General features: G+C 43.3%; 3 protein-coding genes and 1 long non-coding RNA gene across 9 annotated transcripts in view; 1 reads left to right on the top strand and 3 right to left on the bottom strand.

The window, feature by feature from the left end:
• Positions 1-17811, top strand: part of LOC119118353 — a 439862-nt gene that overhangs the window by 1954 nt on the left and 420097 nt on the right. The gene's annotated exons all lie outside the window — the stretch shown is intronic.
• LOC119118331 (DDB1- and CUL4-associated factor 4-like) lies at positions 1299-5128 on the bottom strand. 3 transcript variants are annotated; one of them, XM_037245274.1, is made up of 13 exons: positions 4693-5128; positions 4533-4618; positions 4281-4429; positions 4120-4202; positions 3913-3994; positions 3665-3811; positions 3446-3495; positions 3270-3349; positions 2952-3044; positions 2761-2858; positions 2417-2581; positions 2232-2346; positions 1299-2134 (listed from the first exon to the last, which is right to left on the bottom strand). In XM_037245274.1, exons 1-13 carry the CDS (start codon positions 4812-4814, stop codon positions 1914-1916), a joined length of 1491 nt encoding a protein of 496 aa, XP_037101169.1. In that variant the 5' UTR covers positions 4815-5128; the 3' UTR covers positions 1299-1913. The 3 variants fall into 3 exon arrangements, with proteins under 3 accessions (XP_037101169.1, XP_037101167.1, XP_037101170.1); XM_037245272.1 differs by having other exon boundaries at positions 4272-4429; positions 4693-5126; XM_037245275.1 differs by lacking the exons at positions 4281-4429; positions 4533-4618; positions 4693-5128 and having other exon boundaries at positions 3913-3990.
• Positions 6444-10571, bottom strand: drc1 (dynein regulatory complex subunit 1 homolog (Chlamydomonas)). Of its 2 annotated transcripts, XM_037245265.1 has the most exons (15): positions 10431-10571; positions 10258-10306; positions 9931-10058; positions 9674-9857; positions 9474-9611; positions 8861-8947; positions 8672-8794; positions 8461-8582; positions 8162-8296; positions 7609-7936; positions 7264-7350; positions 7120-7197; positions 6956-7059; positions 6685-6837; positions 6444-6607 (listed from the first exon to the last, which is right to left on the bottom strand). In XM_037245265.1, exons 1-15 carry the CDS (start codon positions 10502-10504, stop codon positions 6451-6453), a joined length of 1947 nt encoding a protein of 648 aa, XP_037101160.1. In that variant the 5' UTR covers positions 10505-10571; the 3' UTR covers positions 6444-6450. The 2 variants fall into 2 exon arrangements, with proteins under 2 accessions (XP_037101160.1, XP_037101159.1); XM_037245264.1 differs by having other exon boundaries at positions 10258-10494.
• ostm1 (osteoclastogenesis associated transmembrane protein 1) lies at positions 10432-16757 on the bottom strand. Of its 3 annotated transcripts, none has more exons than XR_005096692.1 (7): positions 16307-16757; positions 16062-16176; positions 15707-15804; positions 15516-15626; positions 15028-15193; positions 14684-14793; positions 10432-11854 (listed from the first exon to the last, which is right to left on the bottom strand). XR_005096692.1 is itself a non-coding variant. In XM_037245291.1 (7 exons), the coding sequence occupies exons 2-7, from the start codon at positions 16343-16345 to the stop codon at positions 14735-14737; spliced, it is 588 nt and encodes a 195-aa protein (XP_037101186.1). In that variant the 5' UTR covers positions 16346-16374; positions 16469-16757; the 3' UTR covers positions 13740-14734. The 3 variants fall into 3 exon arrangements, 2 of the variants coding, with proteins under 2 accessions (XP_037101186.1, XP_037101184.1); XM_037245291.1 differs by lacking the exon at positions 10432-11854 and having other exon boundaries at positions 13740-14793; positions 16307-16374; positions 16469-16757; XM_037245289.1 differs by lacking the exon at positions 10432-11854 and having other exon boundaries at positions 13740-14793.

Below are 17811 nucleotides of genomic sequence, written 5' to 3'. Positions count from 1 at the left end.
GTTGCCTTGGAGACGAGGAAGCGACACGAAAAAGTGTGCTGCTAGCATGCGACTGCGCTCTGGTCCTCTGCAGGTATCCATGGTGCACCACACTGCGCAGAAAACAAACATGATGTTAAATAAAGTGTTAAAAAATAGGCGGGTGCATCATTATAGCTGCCAAGGAAATACATAGTGAAAAGGGAGCAACAGCAATGTCTAAATATTCTATATTACCGTATTTTCCGGACTATAAGGCGCACCTAAAAACCTCAAATTTTCTTAAAAGCCGGCAGTGCGCCTTATAGTCAGGTGCGCTTTATATATGGACCAAATTCCGGTCTAAATTTAAACTGGCCCGAAGCATTGCGTCATAAAATCAATCATAAGTGGCCCGCTGAAGACTATGAATCATGGATCATTATTTTGTGATTATAAAGTAATTTGTTGCGTCTGAAGTTGAAATAAAAAAGATAAAATGGAGAATGATTTGATTTGGATTAAAAATCTGACATGATGCAACCTGCCCTGTTTACTGCAGTCACAAACACCAATATCACCTTTCTTATTCATACAACAATAACAACAATAAAACAAACTTAGTACATCTAATAAAAAATTCATTAAACTTTCAAAAAATGTTAATTTGTTATTATTTTAATCTTTAACTTTTAAAGTTTACTGATCTATCTGACTGTTTTGTTTTGTACTTATTAAAGTAAGCTTTACATGTTTATTTTGTGTGTTGTGTGATATTAACTATTGATATATTGTTATTGTTTTCACTATTTCAAGTTATTATATTGTGATTGCATTAATGGTGCGCCTTATAGCCCGGTGCGCCTTATATATGGACAAAGTTTTAAAATGGGCCATTTATTGAAGGTGCGCCTTATAGTCCGGTGCGCCTTATAGTCCGGAAAATACGGTAATTCTATATTAATTTTTACAAACATAGTTGCTCCATCAGAGCACAGACACAGCACACACAGCTTGGTAACTTTTCCATTACACATAAGGCAGAGCTCATTAACGTCATGACACATTGATACAAAACATTCAGTAGATAACAAGACATTCTTATGAGGATATGTTTTTCCTTCTTTTCCCCTCCCTTTTCTTCCCTTCCGTATTCCTGCTTGCGGAGAGTACAAAACCTTCTGATCTGGAGTCTGACGTGGTTGTTCTCATCTGCTGAAGTGCACTTGTACTGACTGCCGTGAAGCAACCCAAGATCTTGCAAATAAAGACCAACTATTACTCCACATCTTTGTTTTCTTTCCTTTACGACGGACATCTTGAACAAAACGCAACAATAGTTTAACAAAAAAGAACAAATTTATTCAAAACAAACATCAAATTGACATACCAGTCTCTGGAACATTTCTGACATTGCCTTTAAGTAATTTTTGGGGGGGACATGTCCTCAGTGTATCTGTCAAGTATACATTGCAAGTTTTCTGGGACTTATATTGATGGGACTTATATTGATGACAAAAAAATCTGTAGTTTCATGATGTCAGAGGAAGTAGATTTAATTATTTTTACCTGAAAAAACATTGGTTTTTAACATAAAAAACATTAAAAACAAACAAAAAAATGCTGAAACAAAATACCATATCGAAACAAAAAGTAAGCATTAAACTAAATGACACAAAGAGCAGTCAGCACCATGCTCTGGACTGGAAATTAAGTTTGTCACTTTTTAAAAAGATGCTTTTTTTAATTTTTTTTTTTATTTGCTCATTCAACTATATTTTTGCAAACGTTGCAAGTATTCTTCCTGTTTTAGAATACAAAGAACCCATCTCTAAGATTATCAAATCTAAGAACTAGCTCTCAGTAAATTGCAGCTCGGCACAACAGTGCTGCAAAAAACTCTCTTTTCAAATGACTACATTCCTTGTAAAGGCAGATTTACGTGTCGTGTTCAGTCAGACTTCCTGTGGCGTTGTCTCATCCGTGTTGTAGGGGAAATAGTAGAGGTCTTTTTTGACAGCCATCAGCAGGCCAGGGACCCCCGTGCGGCCACCAAGGCTGGAGGAGAAGACCACGCTGGGGATGGCGTCGCTGGCGGCCGGGTGGGGCGATGGGATGGTCCTTAGAAGGTGGCCATCCCGCAGGCTCCAGAACCTTGTGTAGCAGTCCTGACCCACTTGTGGGCAAAAAGAAGAATCTCATTGCAACGTAGTGATAGGAAGTACAAGTATCTTGACATTCTCAGTTAGCGCGTGAGTGCTTTTGTGACATACCAGTCAAAAGAAGGCCCTCGGGCTCACTAACATGGATGGGGAGGGCGGCGTGCTCGTTGTAGTGGCCCCGGTACTCCTGTACAGGCTTCCTGGCCCGTATGTCCCACAGCTTGATCTGGAACGGAGATCACACGCAGCTTGTGATGTTGCTGCGGTGAAGGTGTGACAAAAGCGCCATTCCTGACCTGGCCTGACATGTCCGCAGCAAGCAGGTAGTTCTCGTCCCGCAATATGCGTAGAGACGTGATGGCCGATTCTTGTTTCAAGCTCGTCGCTTTACTGCCTCTCATATTCCGCGCGTCGAGACTGAAAATCTCCCCCGACCGGCAGCCGTTGAACAGCAAGGGGACCTGCGTGGATTACTCGTCATGTCAAAGATGGCTCCACACAAATGGCCAATCTGGACAAATTGGACTGGCTCACATTTTCACAATCAGTTGAGATGTCAGTACGCGTGTGCATCCTTTTTGACATGGCGTACAAGAATAAAGCTTAAAAAAAAAAAAAAAAAAACCACAGGCAAACTCACTCCAACACAAAACTGCTGAGCCAAGATGTCGCTGTCGACGCTGATTGTTTGTCTTTTGCCTGAGACGGCTTGTTGCAGGACCACCTGATAGGACAAACCTGCCAACAAATGCAATCACGCCTTTAGATTATGTGCACATATTGCTACAAAAATGACATGAATAAAAGTATGAAATATTTTGTGACCCTGACCTGCACTGAACCACTTGTCAAACTGCGGATGTAGACACCAAGCGCAGCACCAGGCCATGGGGATCTTAAAATTGCAGCACATCCCTGTCTGATCTGTGGATGGAAGGAGACGCTCCATTAGGTACACCTGCACATTCAGTCTATGCAAAAAATGTTTTCTGAGCTCACTTTGGTTGAGAGCTATTTCCTACCACTTTTAACTCTTAAACTATTAGGTACAGCTCTTGCAACTTCTAATCTGATATAAACCACAATAAAAGGCAAGTTCGATGCCAGAATTATAAAAAATAATAATGAAAAAAACAAAAAAGATGTAACTTGAGTCAGAGTTGCTGAAGAGCGCCGTTGGGAGCAAAGTGATGGAGCCGAGCCTGTTTGCGACCCCCACCAAGCATAGTCTGGACAATTGAGGCTTCAGTTAAGGAGCGCTGTATATGGGCTGACGCAAAACACAAGTAAAACATACAGAATATATTTAACTGTCCAGAGGATACAACACGTGAGAGTCGAGATGGTTGACTGACGCCCAGCAGAGGGAATTCACCTGAAACATATGAAACCCAGATGTGTGTGTGACGATCATTGGGACTTTAACTTTAAGAGGGATGCTCACTGATTACATTATCAGGTACCAACTGAGGTTTTTATGTTCTAATTATCACATCCGACTGAAAAGTCAATTTGACATCAACAATCCTCTTTAATATTCTCACCTTGTAATTGGTGAAGTAGGGGTTGTCACACATTTTGACAGTCAGCGATCCACCGCTGCTGCTTCTGCTGAAGCCCAAGCAGCTGTACTTGCAGCCCCCATAAGACATGTCGCTAACAGTGAACACTTGCTCGCACGACGAGTCGGCCTACAGGAGAAAAAAAAAAGAAGATTAAACCCACCTGGTAATTTTTGGTTCCCCCGGAGGAGGAATTCATAGGAGGAGCTTGCTTTGGTGCGTTCACTGACCATAATAGTCCTGAAGTTGTCTGCGCTCTGATGGTCCAGCTTGCGGCATCTCATGGTGCTGATCCTACACTCGTGGACCTGCCTGAAAGCTCATTGTTTAACCCCTTAAACTGCTCCAAAATAAAAATCTTAATATATTAATCATTGTGGTGACACAAATGTTCTAACAAATTTCAATGTTGACAAAAGACACCAACAATACAGTACCTGTGGTAGGACATCTCAGCTAGCAGCCCGAGACGTCTATTCTGTAGAAGCAAGGAAGCGTTGAGCCCTGCCCTCGGAGCTTTCTAGAAGAAAGAATTTTTTTTAACACTCATTGGATTTGCTCAATATGAATGTAATGTACGTTGTCATACTTTTGTGGCCTTGCCATCCTCCTCGAGCATCCTGGCTCTTTCTTTCTCTTGTGACTTTTTCTTCAGCTGCTCCCGGGTTAGAGGGTTGCAGTTGTTGTTACCCGGCAACAAGCGGAAGTATCTGTTCTTCTCCGAGTCAAAGTAGAAACCTGGTAGTTCTGATGGTGAAAAAGGCTCATGTTTTTTGCATGTTGTGTATATTCAAGATCAAGTCAGGGATTACTCTTTGTAAGAGTAATTTTGGGGATGTCTGCTACCAACCTGGCGCCGAGCTGTTGTCTGAGGAAGAAGAGCTGATTTCGTTGTCAGATGTTCTGGAAGAAGGCCCTGCAGCGTCATAGCCATCCCTGAGGATTCAGAATTTGCACGACATTTCGCATTTTCTGGAAAACAGATATTTCCTAGCCCCAAAACGCATCACCTGTCTTCCCATGATGGTCGCCACCGTGGTCTTCCCCGGTAGCGTCCACGTCCAGGGTGACGAGTGTAACCTTGCTGTCCTCTTTGGACTCGTCTGTCCTCTTTCCAGGTCCACTTCTTCATCCCTGTACTTTTGGTCCAAACCGAATGGACGCCACGTTGTCGTTTTTGTTTTTACTCCATTGCAGCACAACGTCGGGTGTTCCAGCGTGGAGCTAGCCTTCTTTACCCGAAGTTTAAGAGTTTGTGTGATTCTTCGGCTAACTTAGCGGCAGCAAATAAACCACAACTGGTAGATTTTATTTACTTATTGGTAAGATACATACAGTGTCAAAGATTTGGACGATTTTGTAGTTTCAAGTTATTTCGAAGACTGGAAAACTAGCCTTCCGGTCAGTGAGCTTCCGTCATTTGGGCCCGCCTTGACGCAATCGTCATTGGTTAATCGTGAGTGACGTAGATGATTTTCATTGGTTGTGTTTTTCCACATTTTATTGAATCTACAATGTGGATTTTGTTTATTCTGTTAAATATTGACAAAAAATCCAATGTGACAACTTATTCCTGTAATAAAAAATGATTGTCCCCAAAATGATCTCAAGTGGCAGTGCAATTTACAGTAGCAACCGCGTGCTGAAATATGCCGACGACACGACTCTGGTGGGTCTCATCACCGGGGGCGACGAGACTCAATACAGGTCGGAGGTCGACCTTCTGGCCACGTGGTGCAGGGACAACAACCTCCTGCTGAACGTCAACAAGACCAAGGAGATTGTTGTTGACTTCCGGAAAGGGTCACACCCAACACCTGCCACTGACCATCGACGGTGCTGTGGTGGAGAGAGTGAGCAGCACCAGATTCCTGGGGGTGCACATCAGTGAGGACCTCTCCTGGTCCACCAACACTGCATCACTGGCGAAGAAAGCTCAGCGCCGCCTGTACTTCCTGCGGAAACTCAGGCGAGCAAGTGCTCCTCCGGCCGTCATGACTACATTCTACCGTGGCACCATTGAGAGCGTCCTCTCCTGTTGTATCGCTGTTTGGGGTGGTAGCTGCACTGAATAAAACATGAAGGCCCTGCAGCGCCTAGTGAACACGGCTGGTAAGATTACTGGTGCTTCACTCCCCGCCCTGAAGGACATTTACACCTCCCATCTCACCCGCAAGGCGACCACGATTGTGAGTGATGTGAGTCACCCCGCTCACTCTTTGTTTGATCTTCTGCCCTCTGGGAAGAGGTACAGGAGCCTGCGCTCCCGCACCACCAGACTCACCAACAGCTTCATACTCCAGGCTGTTAGGATCCTGAACTCTCTCCCCCCTTCTGCGTAGCATCCTGTACTTTTGCGCTATTTCTGACTGTCTGCTGTATGCACACTTGCTCCATTTTTGCTCCTCTTATTTATTATGTTATTTGTTTATCTATTATTTATTCATCACTCTTATTTATTCATTGTTTGTGCCTTCTTGTTTTTACTTTTTGTGTTGTTTACTTGTATGTATATTGTGTACTATGTCTTGTCACCGTGGGATAGTGGGAACGTAATTTCGATCTCTTTGTGTGTCTTGACATGTGAAGAAATTGACAATAAAGCAGACTTTGACTTTTTGACTTTATTACGTATGTAATACATTTGTTTACATTTTTACGTCCAGTGTAGTTTGAGTTTTCACAATAGGTTATTCACAACGTGACTAAAATGCAATCCTAGTTATTTTGTGCTAACGTAAAAACATTAAAAAAAACAAAAAAACATTTTACTGTTGTTTATTTTGACAGCAATTCTGGTTCCTGGTACATAGCATGTCAGGATTTGAGTTGACAGACTCTTGCAGGAGCATGCGAAGTTCTGCGTTCTGCTGTTCCAGGCTCTTAATTTCAGGGATAAGATCGGAGATCTTGGTGAGAACAGCCCTGGAAGACAGAGGAAGGCAACCCTTTAAAATTTGGTTGTGCATATGGATTTGTATGTATGCCACTTATTTACTCACATGCGCTTTTTCAGAGTGATCTCCGCCGCCTCCCACACTTTGAGTTTATCCTCTGTGATGACGTTGGCCAAACTCTCCCAGTAGGCTTCGTCCGCTGAGGAGTCCCACATGTCTGCGCTCCAGTAGCGGGGATGCCCAGTGGCATGGCTCTTTCTTCACACAAGCAAAAATAAATGTTAGCTCCAGCTGCAAATCCTACAACACCAATAATAAAGATGCTGATAAATACATGAGCAATAAAGTTTACTACTTGAGGCTGTTCTTAGCTAAACTGAATCGGCCCTGATGCTTCAAGAAGTCCTTAAAAGCAGACAAGATGTGGTTTGGATTACACGCCGAGCCACTGGCGCCTCCTTCTGAGTCAGCAGAACAACCCTACAAGAAGTACGTTTGTTGAAAAGGCCAATTGCTTACATAGTTCAGATAACGCCTCACCTCAATTTGCTCCCTCTGCTGGTACTTGAGAATGAAGTTAGCCAACCTGGGTAAATCCTCCTCTTCCATGCCAAAAATCTGGTTGGGGGCAAGAAAAAACACTTCTGTGATGTCTGGGCAGTAAAAAGGTTGACAAGAACTTACCTCGAGAAGAATTTCTAGCTTCACAAATTTCTGTTCCTTCTTGTCCAATGTTGCCAAGAACTGGAGTCTGTCCTTTGTCAGGAAGCCCTGAGACAGAGCACACAGAAAAAAGATACACTGAAAAAATGCTGAGTGTGACATTGGATTAGTGTAAAGTAAAATCATCCATGCCCACAAGATCTGAGCTTTTGGTAGAATTTATTGAACAAGATGTGGAAGATGCCCGAAGAAAATCAACTCTTTGTTTATTACGTAAAAGTGACTTATTGTAACAGCAGGATGAAAATATTTCAGATAGACATTTTCAGCTTTGGGGAAGAAAAATCTGTATTGTGTGGGGCTCACCAATTCATCACACAGCAACTCCATGAGTTCCTTCATGGTCTCCAAGGGCACCATGTCCTCCTCCTCCAGTGACGTAGCAGCTGCGTCCGTCCCAGCAGAGCTTTCAGGCAGCAGTCCGGTCTGTTCCACACTGGCTTGTTTCCACATTTGGTCTGGACCGGACAGACCCAAGGAGGAGGCCGCTTGCGGTCTCGGCCAGGCCAGACCGAGGAGCTGCTTGTAAATCATGGAGTCGATGACTAAAGCCTTCTCCGCTAGTTGCCTCACTTCCTTGTCAAGCATCTTCCATGTGTCCTTAAATTGTTTGGAATCAGTGACAGCAAAGTGTCTGAAGAATGAATGAAGATAACAATTAAGAAAAGGAGTGCAACTTTCAGAGGGCTAAATGATCAAATGGGCATTGTAATTTAGTAGATTGCAATTTCTCAAAAATTGTAAAAAGGATCTTGGGAAAAAAATTATTATATTCGATTGCCATCGTAATATTGAAAGGAAATAAAATGCATTTCTTTTTTCCCCCGAAATGGTTCAATCCTAATTTCTAATCTCTCACTTGATTCTCTGCTGCATGCGCTTGTATTTCTCGATGCTGCGTTTGTAGTCATCGGTCAAACGGGCGCTCTGCTTCTCTGATTGTTTCTTGCTGCTCGCATAGGTGCGCCTCAGGTTTTTCAGCTCTGTCTGCAGCCTGGAACACAACGTGTACAATCTTTGTTTTGTTGTTATTATTAATAAATAATTTTTTTTTAAAAAAAAGAACAATGAAAGTTTGATTACAAGTGATGATAGCGTTGGCTGTGTGCCTTTAAGGGGCGGGGCCTCACTGTAGAGTGACATGAGCATTTAACTTACTTGAGGATTCTGCTCTTCATGTGATTTAAGTTGTACATCTCTCGGTCGTCCTTATCTTTGATGTAGTTAATACTGCTGAGCAGGCTGTCGGCCAGCATTTGTTCATGTTCCCTCTCCAGAGCCTTAAAAAAATAGAAGTGTTCAACTCTACTCGTTAAAATCAATCACATTGGTACATATAAATTCACTCTCACACAATTTATCTCCTTACCTGACACTTAGCGAAGTGTTCGGCCCTCAGCGCATCATATTTGTATTCGGGATCCATCGACAGGTTGTAAATTTTGGCTTCGTACTCCTCCACTGTCCTCTTCCTCTCTGCTAGCCTCTTTTGCTGCAAGCACACCATCGCTCATTTACACGTGCACCCCATGCGTTAGAAATGTAAAAGTCTCCTAACCTGCTGGTCCCATAGCTCCTTGAGGCACTGCTCCCATTCGCTCTGGTCTTTTGTGAGCAAGACTTCATGTTCCCGCTGGTACACGCTCTGGACAAAGGTAAGTGTCAATAACAAAGAGCACATATTCCAGCTAGCAAGAAGGTGAGGTGCCATCACGACTGTTCAAGTAATTAAAATGTTTTCTTGACCATAGTTTGTTATTTCGTTTTTTTACGTGACCAATGGTAATAACAAAAAAACGGGAGCGACTCGGAGTAGAGTCGCTGCTCCTCCACGTTGAGAGGAGCCAGATGAGGTGGCTCGGGCATCTCATCAGGATGCCTCCTGGACGCCTCCCTGGCGAGGTGTTCCGGGCATGTCCCACCAGTAGGAGACCCGTGGACGACCCAGGACGCGCTGGAGAGACTATGTCTCTCAGCTGGCCTGGGAACGTCTTGGGATCCCCCGGAATGAGCTGGATGAAGTGGCTGGGGAGAGGGAAGTCTGGGAGTCCCTCCTAAAGCTGCTGCCCCCGCGACCCGACCCCGGATAAACGGAAGATGATGCATGGATGGATGGATGGATAACATTGATGCCAATTCCACAAAAGGGTACATGAATGACATGACTGCACCTCAATCTCATCCAGCTCCTCCCTGTAGGCCTGAGTCAGAGTCGTGATGAGCTCTTCAGAGCATTGCGTCATCTGTTCAATCTCCTCCGCCTGCCTCCTCAAGTCCTTCACGTAGAGATCGTCTCCACTCTTCAACTCCTGCTCAATGACATCGCTGTCGTCGATGGAGTGGGCTGACGTAGTTTATGTCGTTCTCTTACCTGCTGGAGGTCTTTGATGACTTTCCTTTTGTCCTCGATGAGTTCTGCACACAGGAGCTGCTGCCACTTGAGCGTTTCCTGCAGCTCATGAGGTATGACGGTCTGCTCCGCCAACGACCACCTGCTGGTTATCTCCTCAAACTTCTCCTGGCTGGACTTGAATTCCTTTTCCAGCATCTCTGTGCTGAGTCGAGAAGGCCACAATGAGGAAGGACACACGGGTGTCAATCTTATTCATTGGCAAAATGAAAACTGACCGTTTCCTGCGAGCTTCCTCCAACTCTTCCCGTCGCATGGATTCTTTGGCGTCAGCTGCAACTTGGATGTCGGTCACTAATGCCAGCAAATCTCTCTCCAGCTTGGACATTTTCCCGGAGCTGCGCGGCTGGGGGAAAAAAAACATTTTATAGAGCTATCTACTACATAGGTTGATTCATAAATGATATTATGTATGTCCATTATATAAGTACGACATTACACAAATGCATATAACACATAACTCCAAATTAGTATTATGCTAGCCTTTATTATTAATTGATTTATTAATTTGTACTACTACTAAGAGTAGTTCCCAATTTACCAACCTTTGCATGATGCTCTTCTGCTGGAGGTGGCTTCTCCTGCGTGGACACTCTCCATGTGCACAAAGTGACAGAAGGCCATTTGATTCCGCATTTACGTGTTAGCGCAGTAATATACACTTGGCTTTGCAAAATAAATTCTAAATAAAGTGCTAGAACAAAACGACCCGATTTACCTGTTTTCCGAGTCTTTAATTTCAGAAACATCCAAGTTTTCACACGTCTTCCCAGCAGCCTTTACTTTTTCCATAATTATGTTTTGATAATTAAAAAATATTCACGGTATGACGAATTAGGAAGCGTGCAGATTCCTGCAGAATATCGCGGGGTTGCGTTTTGCGACCTGTTGCTACGGCAACCGAGCGTTGCATTCAAGCCTTTCCTTTTGAGCAAAATCTGCAATACCAACACTTGTCTGTAGATAGCGGTATTGTCTCAAAATAAACCACATAACAGTGTACCTGATCAAAAACAGCAGCCCACTTGCCCAAATGCTCACTGTCTTGACAAGATGATGGCACACAAGGGGGTCAGACGCTCGTGCCCTTCAGCCCCTGCTTTATCCTCAAGTGGTCCCCCGGGTAGCAAAGGTTTCTGACATATGATCCAACATCTGCGATGTCACCAACAGCTGACTTGACATAATACCTTTGTGCAAGCGAGGGACCACGAGGGAGCAGGACGTCTCTTTTTCTTACTAGCGTGAACACTTTTTTTTGTATGGAGCTGAGATTACAAACTCAATGACTGCCATAAGAGAGTGATTCTATAATCTAGCCTAATGCCATAATCTTGGGATTGACAGACTTTGACCCCCGCTCGCAGGTGTATGATGAATGCGCGCACGCGTGTGTATGCTAAATCCAAGCCGCGGGGGCATTTGTTTACTTCTTAGTCGACAAAGAATCATATTCATGGCTGAGGCGTTGAGAGGTGTGCGGCCTAAAGGTCACCTACAGCCAGTTAACTGACGTTTTAGGGGGGGACGCTGCTGGCTGGTGGTAGCCTTCCAGGTCTTACGCAACAACCTAAATGCCAATTAACACTTTCTTGATATTGGCATGACAAAGCAATGAGATACAGTGGATAGTTAAGTCTACACACCCTGTAAAAATAACTGAAATAATGTGGTTGCAAAAGTATGTGCACCCTCAAGATTGGGCTATGGCTGTTGAGAATGAAAACATTGAAACTCCAGTTAAATATGAATACACCTGCCACCATTTAAAGTGCATCTGATTAAGCCCAAATACATTTGAACTGTTCTCATAATCTTACCTGAGATACAGAACTATTCATAATTTTTTTCCACCTTATCTAAGGCCCTAACACCAGGTGAGGAAAAAAAACATTCAGTGCCAAATCATGATGCTGCCACCACTATGCTTCACTTGAGGTATGGTGCTCTTCTGGTGATGAGCAGTATTGTTTCTAAATCAAACATGACACATTTTCTGGCGTGTTTGGGAGAATGTTAGAATAAGACTACTCATCACCAAAAGTACACAAAACCTACCGACCGTTTTTCTTTAGCTGAAACTGGCGCCTTAGTCAGGTTGAAGGAAATTATGAACAGTTCCAGATACCAGTCACGCTTGTACTAGAAAGCAAGAAAAAAAACATCAATAAATGCTTTCAAAAACAATAGGAGTGAATGAAGAGGCCATTTGAGATTTACAAATGATTTTCCAAGTGTTTATTGTTCACACTAAAACCTGAACATAAATCTCAGCACTTTTATAATCCAGCAACAGAAGCAGAACAAGTATGATGTGGCTGTCACATTGCAATATCAAAACTGTTAGTGGATTAGGTGGTCAATTATTATATGAGGAATTAGGCCGATTACTCCTGGATTTTATTTTTTATTGCAAAGCAGCAATAAATCTGGCAAAAGTCACTCAGCTGTTTCAATAAGGCAGTCTTTGTTGCAATGACATTTCAAATGTGTTTTTTTGTATACACAAATTCATAAACATAAAATAAAAATAAAATGGCAGCATAACTATAATAGTCAAATACTATGTTATGTAGTTTATACAGAACATTTTCGAATGTGGAAGTTTTATTTATTGATTTGTTATCGCCGGTATAACTGTATATTATATTTAATGGACAACATTGAATTATTTCATCTTTTACATATTAAATAATTTTTATTCAATCGATTTAAACTAAAAAACACATTTACGTCACTTTGTTATCAACTAATACACTTGTGTTTATTTAAAGGCTTATCATCTCACTTGACTAATCAAACGGCAGAGTTTAGCGGGAATCTTAAACTGTCACCACCGAGCCGGCCGGCCGGCACACGGCATTTTCATGCAACACGCCGCCCTGAAGGGGCTCATATGACTCGGTGTGCGCGTAATGCTCTTAGCGGTGAGCTGATGGGCCCCAGTGGCTACGCTCCATCAGACCAAGAAGCCAAGAAAAGTGTTTTAACGAGGGTGTGTGTGGCGGTGGAGATTATTGGGTGAAGTATCTTTATCCTGCTGTTAGATTAGCCGCTAATGATGGAGGAAAACCCCACCCCCATGCGAGAGTTTGGAACAAGGGCCGCCGCTGTGTGAAAGGCGAGCCGCTTAAGGAACTCTGCACCTCGGACTCACTCCGGCTGACGCAGTGCAGCGGAAGCTGCGTGTTTTTTTTTTTGTTTAATCGAGAAACCAACACTCTATAATGTGTGTGTGTGTACATATATATATATATATACATATAAAAGTATTAATATAATTAACAAAAAGTGGAGGGGGGAAATTTTTTTTCTTTCATTACGGCTTCTTCTGTATGCACAACATTTGACCACTAGACGGCAGTATAATATAGTAAGGCAGGGGTGCGCAATACGTCGATCGCGATCGACCAGTCGATCGCCAAGCTACTACTGGTTGATCGCATGACGTTTAAAAAAAAAGTAAAAAAATTGCTGTATGCTAGAATCCAGCCCATCGCTTGATTGACATACAGGTAGGCCTGTCGGGAGGCAATCACAGTGAACCGCACATGCGCAATAGACAGTGACTACAACCCCTCACCGCAGCATGTTTAACGGCCGCGCACACACAAAGCGCCAAAGTTTATAAGCTAATCAACGCACGCACTCGCTTTTCTCTTTTAAACAAAAGAAAGTTTATGACCATCAAAAATGAGTGGGGTTGCTGGACCAAGTAAGAAGCCAAAAACGTATCACTTTCATCCGGAATGGGAGTTGGTCTTTTTTCTCACAATGTCATTTTCTAAGTGCGTTACAAAAATACACGCACTATATTATTTATTGTAGTGGGTAGATCTTTGTGACTTGGTCATTTTAAAAGTAGCTCGTAAGCTGAAAAAGTTTGAGCACCCCTGTAGTAAGGCAAACAGTTTTACTCAATTACTGAAAGTGGCTCAATAAGTCGCGTTTTGCAAGGATAAAGAATATATGCTTGTGAGTACTGTTATATTTAGTTATTTAGGTTAGAACACCGCCACATGGATGCTATTTGTTAAACTCGTATATATTCTGCTTTTAACGATCTGTCCAGGGACTACCGTCTTATTGACAGCGTGAATAAATAATGACAGTGCTTAATGTTCATCAATCCAGCACTCCAAACATAGCTGTAAAGAAATACCAGGAAATGAACCCAACGACAAGCTCAACAAAGAAAAAAAACAACTTTCAAAGGTTGATGTATCCACAAAAGACTGATTTTGGCAGCATGATTCAGAGTGCTCTCATGACTTATGTCCGTGCGGTTGTATTTAGCCAAAATGTCCACGTCACCGCTAATGGACATGGAGTACTTCTCTTATTTTTGTAGCGGGCTCTCTCTCAGGCTTGCATTAAAGACATAAAACCCATTTCTCAATCCATAACTAGAGCGCTGACTCACATTTGACAATGTGCGCACACACATTTGCACAAAAACACGAGGATGTTTGTGCAGCTGTGTGTGCAACTATGTAACTGATATTAGGATTTAAAAGCACGGATCCGTTCCTATTTAATCAATTTTGAATTACAGCAGCATAAAGTATAGCAGGGTAAAAACCACTTCAGTGGTTTTGATGTTTCACATTTTACTCACAAAGAAGGCTCAATAAAAGCCGAGCTAATTAATTTCTTTCACATTTAATCACGGTTGATATATTGTAAGGATTGTGGGGATTAATAAAAAATAAATAGTTGCACACCAGGATGCAAACACTCAAACTGTTGAGGCGGTACGTAAATGGCTATTCCTAAAAATGCTTCACTGACAGCTGTAAAGTCAAAACATCCTAATTTAATGACATATACAACTGCATTAAAAAGTCAAATGAAAAGTTTGGACAATGTGAACATTGCAACCTTCAGTGTGTTTAACATTCAATTCGTCAGGGTCCTCAAAATACTGACAGTAGGTGAAATCATCCTTCGGAGGGTAACAGCCGCTCTTACCACAAACCTCCCAAACGTGCAAAACTTGGAACACCTCAGTGGCGTCCGCCATCAGCTCTGCTTGTCCTGAATGTTCATCAGACTGGCGGCGTACGACTTTGCTCTCTTGGCTGCAACAAAGTGGGAGGAGGGGTTGTCATTTCTTCGTGTTGGCTGGATTCATGACGATTTTGTCGTCAGGTTCAGCCTTCACTGTTAACCTCGGTCCCGTCGCAGGGCCAAAACTTTACTGTCACAGTCCAAGTACACAACCCCGCACCCATTTTAGCAGCCCACAAAGAGCCTTCAAAACCCCTGTCAAAATATGTGCGCGCAACAATGGGGGAATTAAGCGGGTTACTCACGGTGTATGAGCTTGCGTTTCTTTTGTTCCGAGTGAAGGAAGCTGCTCAAGTAGAAGATGATGGGCAGAAAGAGCATGAAGGCGGACACGGCGATGACAGGCACCGTCTCCTCGCGGGGGAGGGAACATTTGAAGTTTTTACTCCACAGCCTGCGGGTCACGTTCATCTGAGAACGAGGCAGAGTGCCAAAATAAGCGGCGGCGACTATGACACAATATTGCTAATCGGTCCGCCCATCTTGGTGGTCGTCTTTTTGGAAATGCCAGCGTATGCAAATGACATGTGCTGACACTTCAAAGTCACAATACTGGAATTTAAAGTGAGACAGTAATGCTGCGGTGCGGTCAGCTTGCGCGCCGCCACAATGTGCAACAAACAGCAAAAAAAGAGCTAAGACTTTGGGAAATGTTAATCACATCCAAATCCCAAGGCCAAAAAAAAAATCTTTGAGCAGTTTGATTGTTTGGCCACTTTAGCCACGTACGTACCCCATCCTCAATGTCAATACACATGGTGTCGTTCTTCTCCATGCGGCTGTAAAGCTCATTGAGGACCTTATATGCACTCTTACAGTTTTTACACAGCTCTGTGTGGTTCCTCTGCGGAGACATGCCAAAAGGGGTGAGACATTGCATCTCTGTGTGTGAATCTGGGAATGTGTGAATAAGCAAGTGAGTACCTGTTGATACATATCAAAGCAGGTGAGAGTTTGGTTGAGAGTGGACATGAAGTACAGAGTGTCATTGGTGAGGCTCTGGAATCCATCATTGATACAGTCTACATCGAGGAAAAAGAGCTTTGTCATTCACCATCAAGTGTGCATGTGTGCCCAAAACAATGTGAATTCATTTCAACATAATCTTACCAAAAATAAAGCACCAGATAGCCCAATAGACGGGAAACATGCAAACAATGAGCCATCATTGCACAGAGCAGAAGAAAGAAAAGTCACATGCTTTGTCTCTAATAGTCATGTGATCCTCACTATAGGAGAAGTGAGTCTTGCATTTACAGTCGTGTTTGGGTGCACTTACTGTCACAGGCAGATTTGGTCCACATGTCCTTTAGGTTGTTAAACAGCAGATAGACCAGCATGAGACGGTCACTTCGCAGAAGGCTGTCCCTGCAGCTCTCATTGCCAGGACCCAACTGAATACATTCAGCACCAAAAACAACAAACCAAGCAGAGTTATTAATGTTGCCTCCTTAGGGAAGAAATATCACAAGACCGCAGTAACTCATGAGACGCACAGTTCCAAGGACATTGTTGTTGCGGTACCTTTTCCGAGGAGATGTTCATGTAGGTGTTCACCAGCATGCCGTAAGCGCCGAAGCAGTTCTGGCAAACTTTAACCGGCCGGGCAGACGTAACCAGGCAGTTGACATAGGTCTCATAGCGCTGGCCAAACAGGCTCAGCAGCTCGCTGCAGTAGTCGCTCACCTCCAAGTCGTCCGGGAAGGCGGACATCAAGATGAAGGGGGCGGCAGAGTCGTCCTCCGTCGCCGGCAGAAAAACGGGCGACTCCGCCGCAGCTGAAATGTTAAGTGTGGCGTTAGCTCCTTCGCTCGGCGCAACGGAGCAAATATATAACGACCACGCGGTTAAAAACAAGTTTTGGTAATTAAGAAACATGTTCGATATCTTAAATGCGTCGAAGTACGTTAGTCTGCCTCAGGGAACCCACAACTTCCGTGTTTGGGATTAGCGGGATCATGTGACTGGGAGAAGTCTCGCGAGATCTCAGGGTAAAAGCCAAAACCCAATACGCAGTTTGCATACCAAAAATGTAATATTATCATTGTATTTATATTATTTAATCTTTATTTTTTTTAATTTTTTTACAGGGTGAGTTGAGTTCAGAATACTGTATAATGCTTGATTTTTTAGGAACCTGAATATGATTGTCAGGTGCTATTAATGTCCTGCTAATTTCTATGTAATTTCATCCATCCATCCATTATCTGTACTGCTTGTCCCCACGGGGGTCGCGGGCGTGCTGGAGCCTATCCCAGCAGTCATCGGGCAGTAGGCGGGGGACACCCTGAACTGGTTGCCAGCCAATCGCAGGGATTATGTAATTTCAAGGTTAAAAATTGTTTTTCTTAAAATACAATATCAAACTTCTATCTGTCCGTCCATCCATCTATCTATCTATCTGTCTCTATCTTTTTTTCACTAACACACCATTGCATCAAATAATCAGTCATCTTAAATGCTTCAGGCCCCTGCGCTGATTGTGATAATTGTCACAAAGCCCTCGAATCAAGCCGCGGCAGTCAATGGCCGCTAATGTGAAATTAGTAGCTTTTGATAAGTCTCAGGCCGCATCAATTCTGCAGTCATCGGGGCCTAATGAAAATAAGGGGGAAGAGGACGCGCGCGGCATCGTCCGCCTATTCTAATGGCCGTGCGCCACTCGAGTGGTAAATATAGGGGTATATCCCCCCGAAACTGCACACGACGACGAGAGCAGCTCATTAACTCTTCTATCCGCCGACTAATTGCTCAGACGTGGCCTCGTTCCTTTATCTTTGCCCAAAGTGAGGCCTACCTCTTAGTTGGAAAGAGCATGCAACCATTCTCATTATAGTAGACACTATCATTATTTAAAGGAGTAACTTGGACATTAGTATGACAGATAAGGCAGTGGTGGACTTTGTCGTGATTACAGCGTTATTTGGCTCTCTTCCTCTGCGGCTCTAATCAGGAGCACACCATGTAGAGAAAAAAAAATCCGCATATCATTACTGGAGATGACCGTTATTGTCGGATGCCGGCATTCA

Source organism: Syngnathus acus, chromosome 24, assembly GCF_901709675.1.
Source record: "Syngnathus acus chromosome 24, fSynAcu1.2, whole genome shotgun sequence".
NCBI lineage: Eukaryota > Metazoa > Chordata > Actinopteri > Syngnathiformes > Syngnathidae > Syngnathus > Syngnathus acus.
This window is presented reverse-complemented; position numbering and strand designations above follow the sequence as displayed.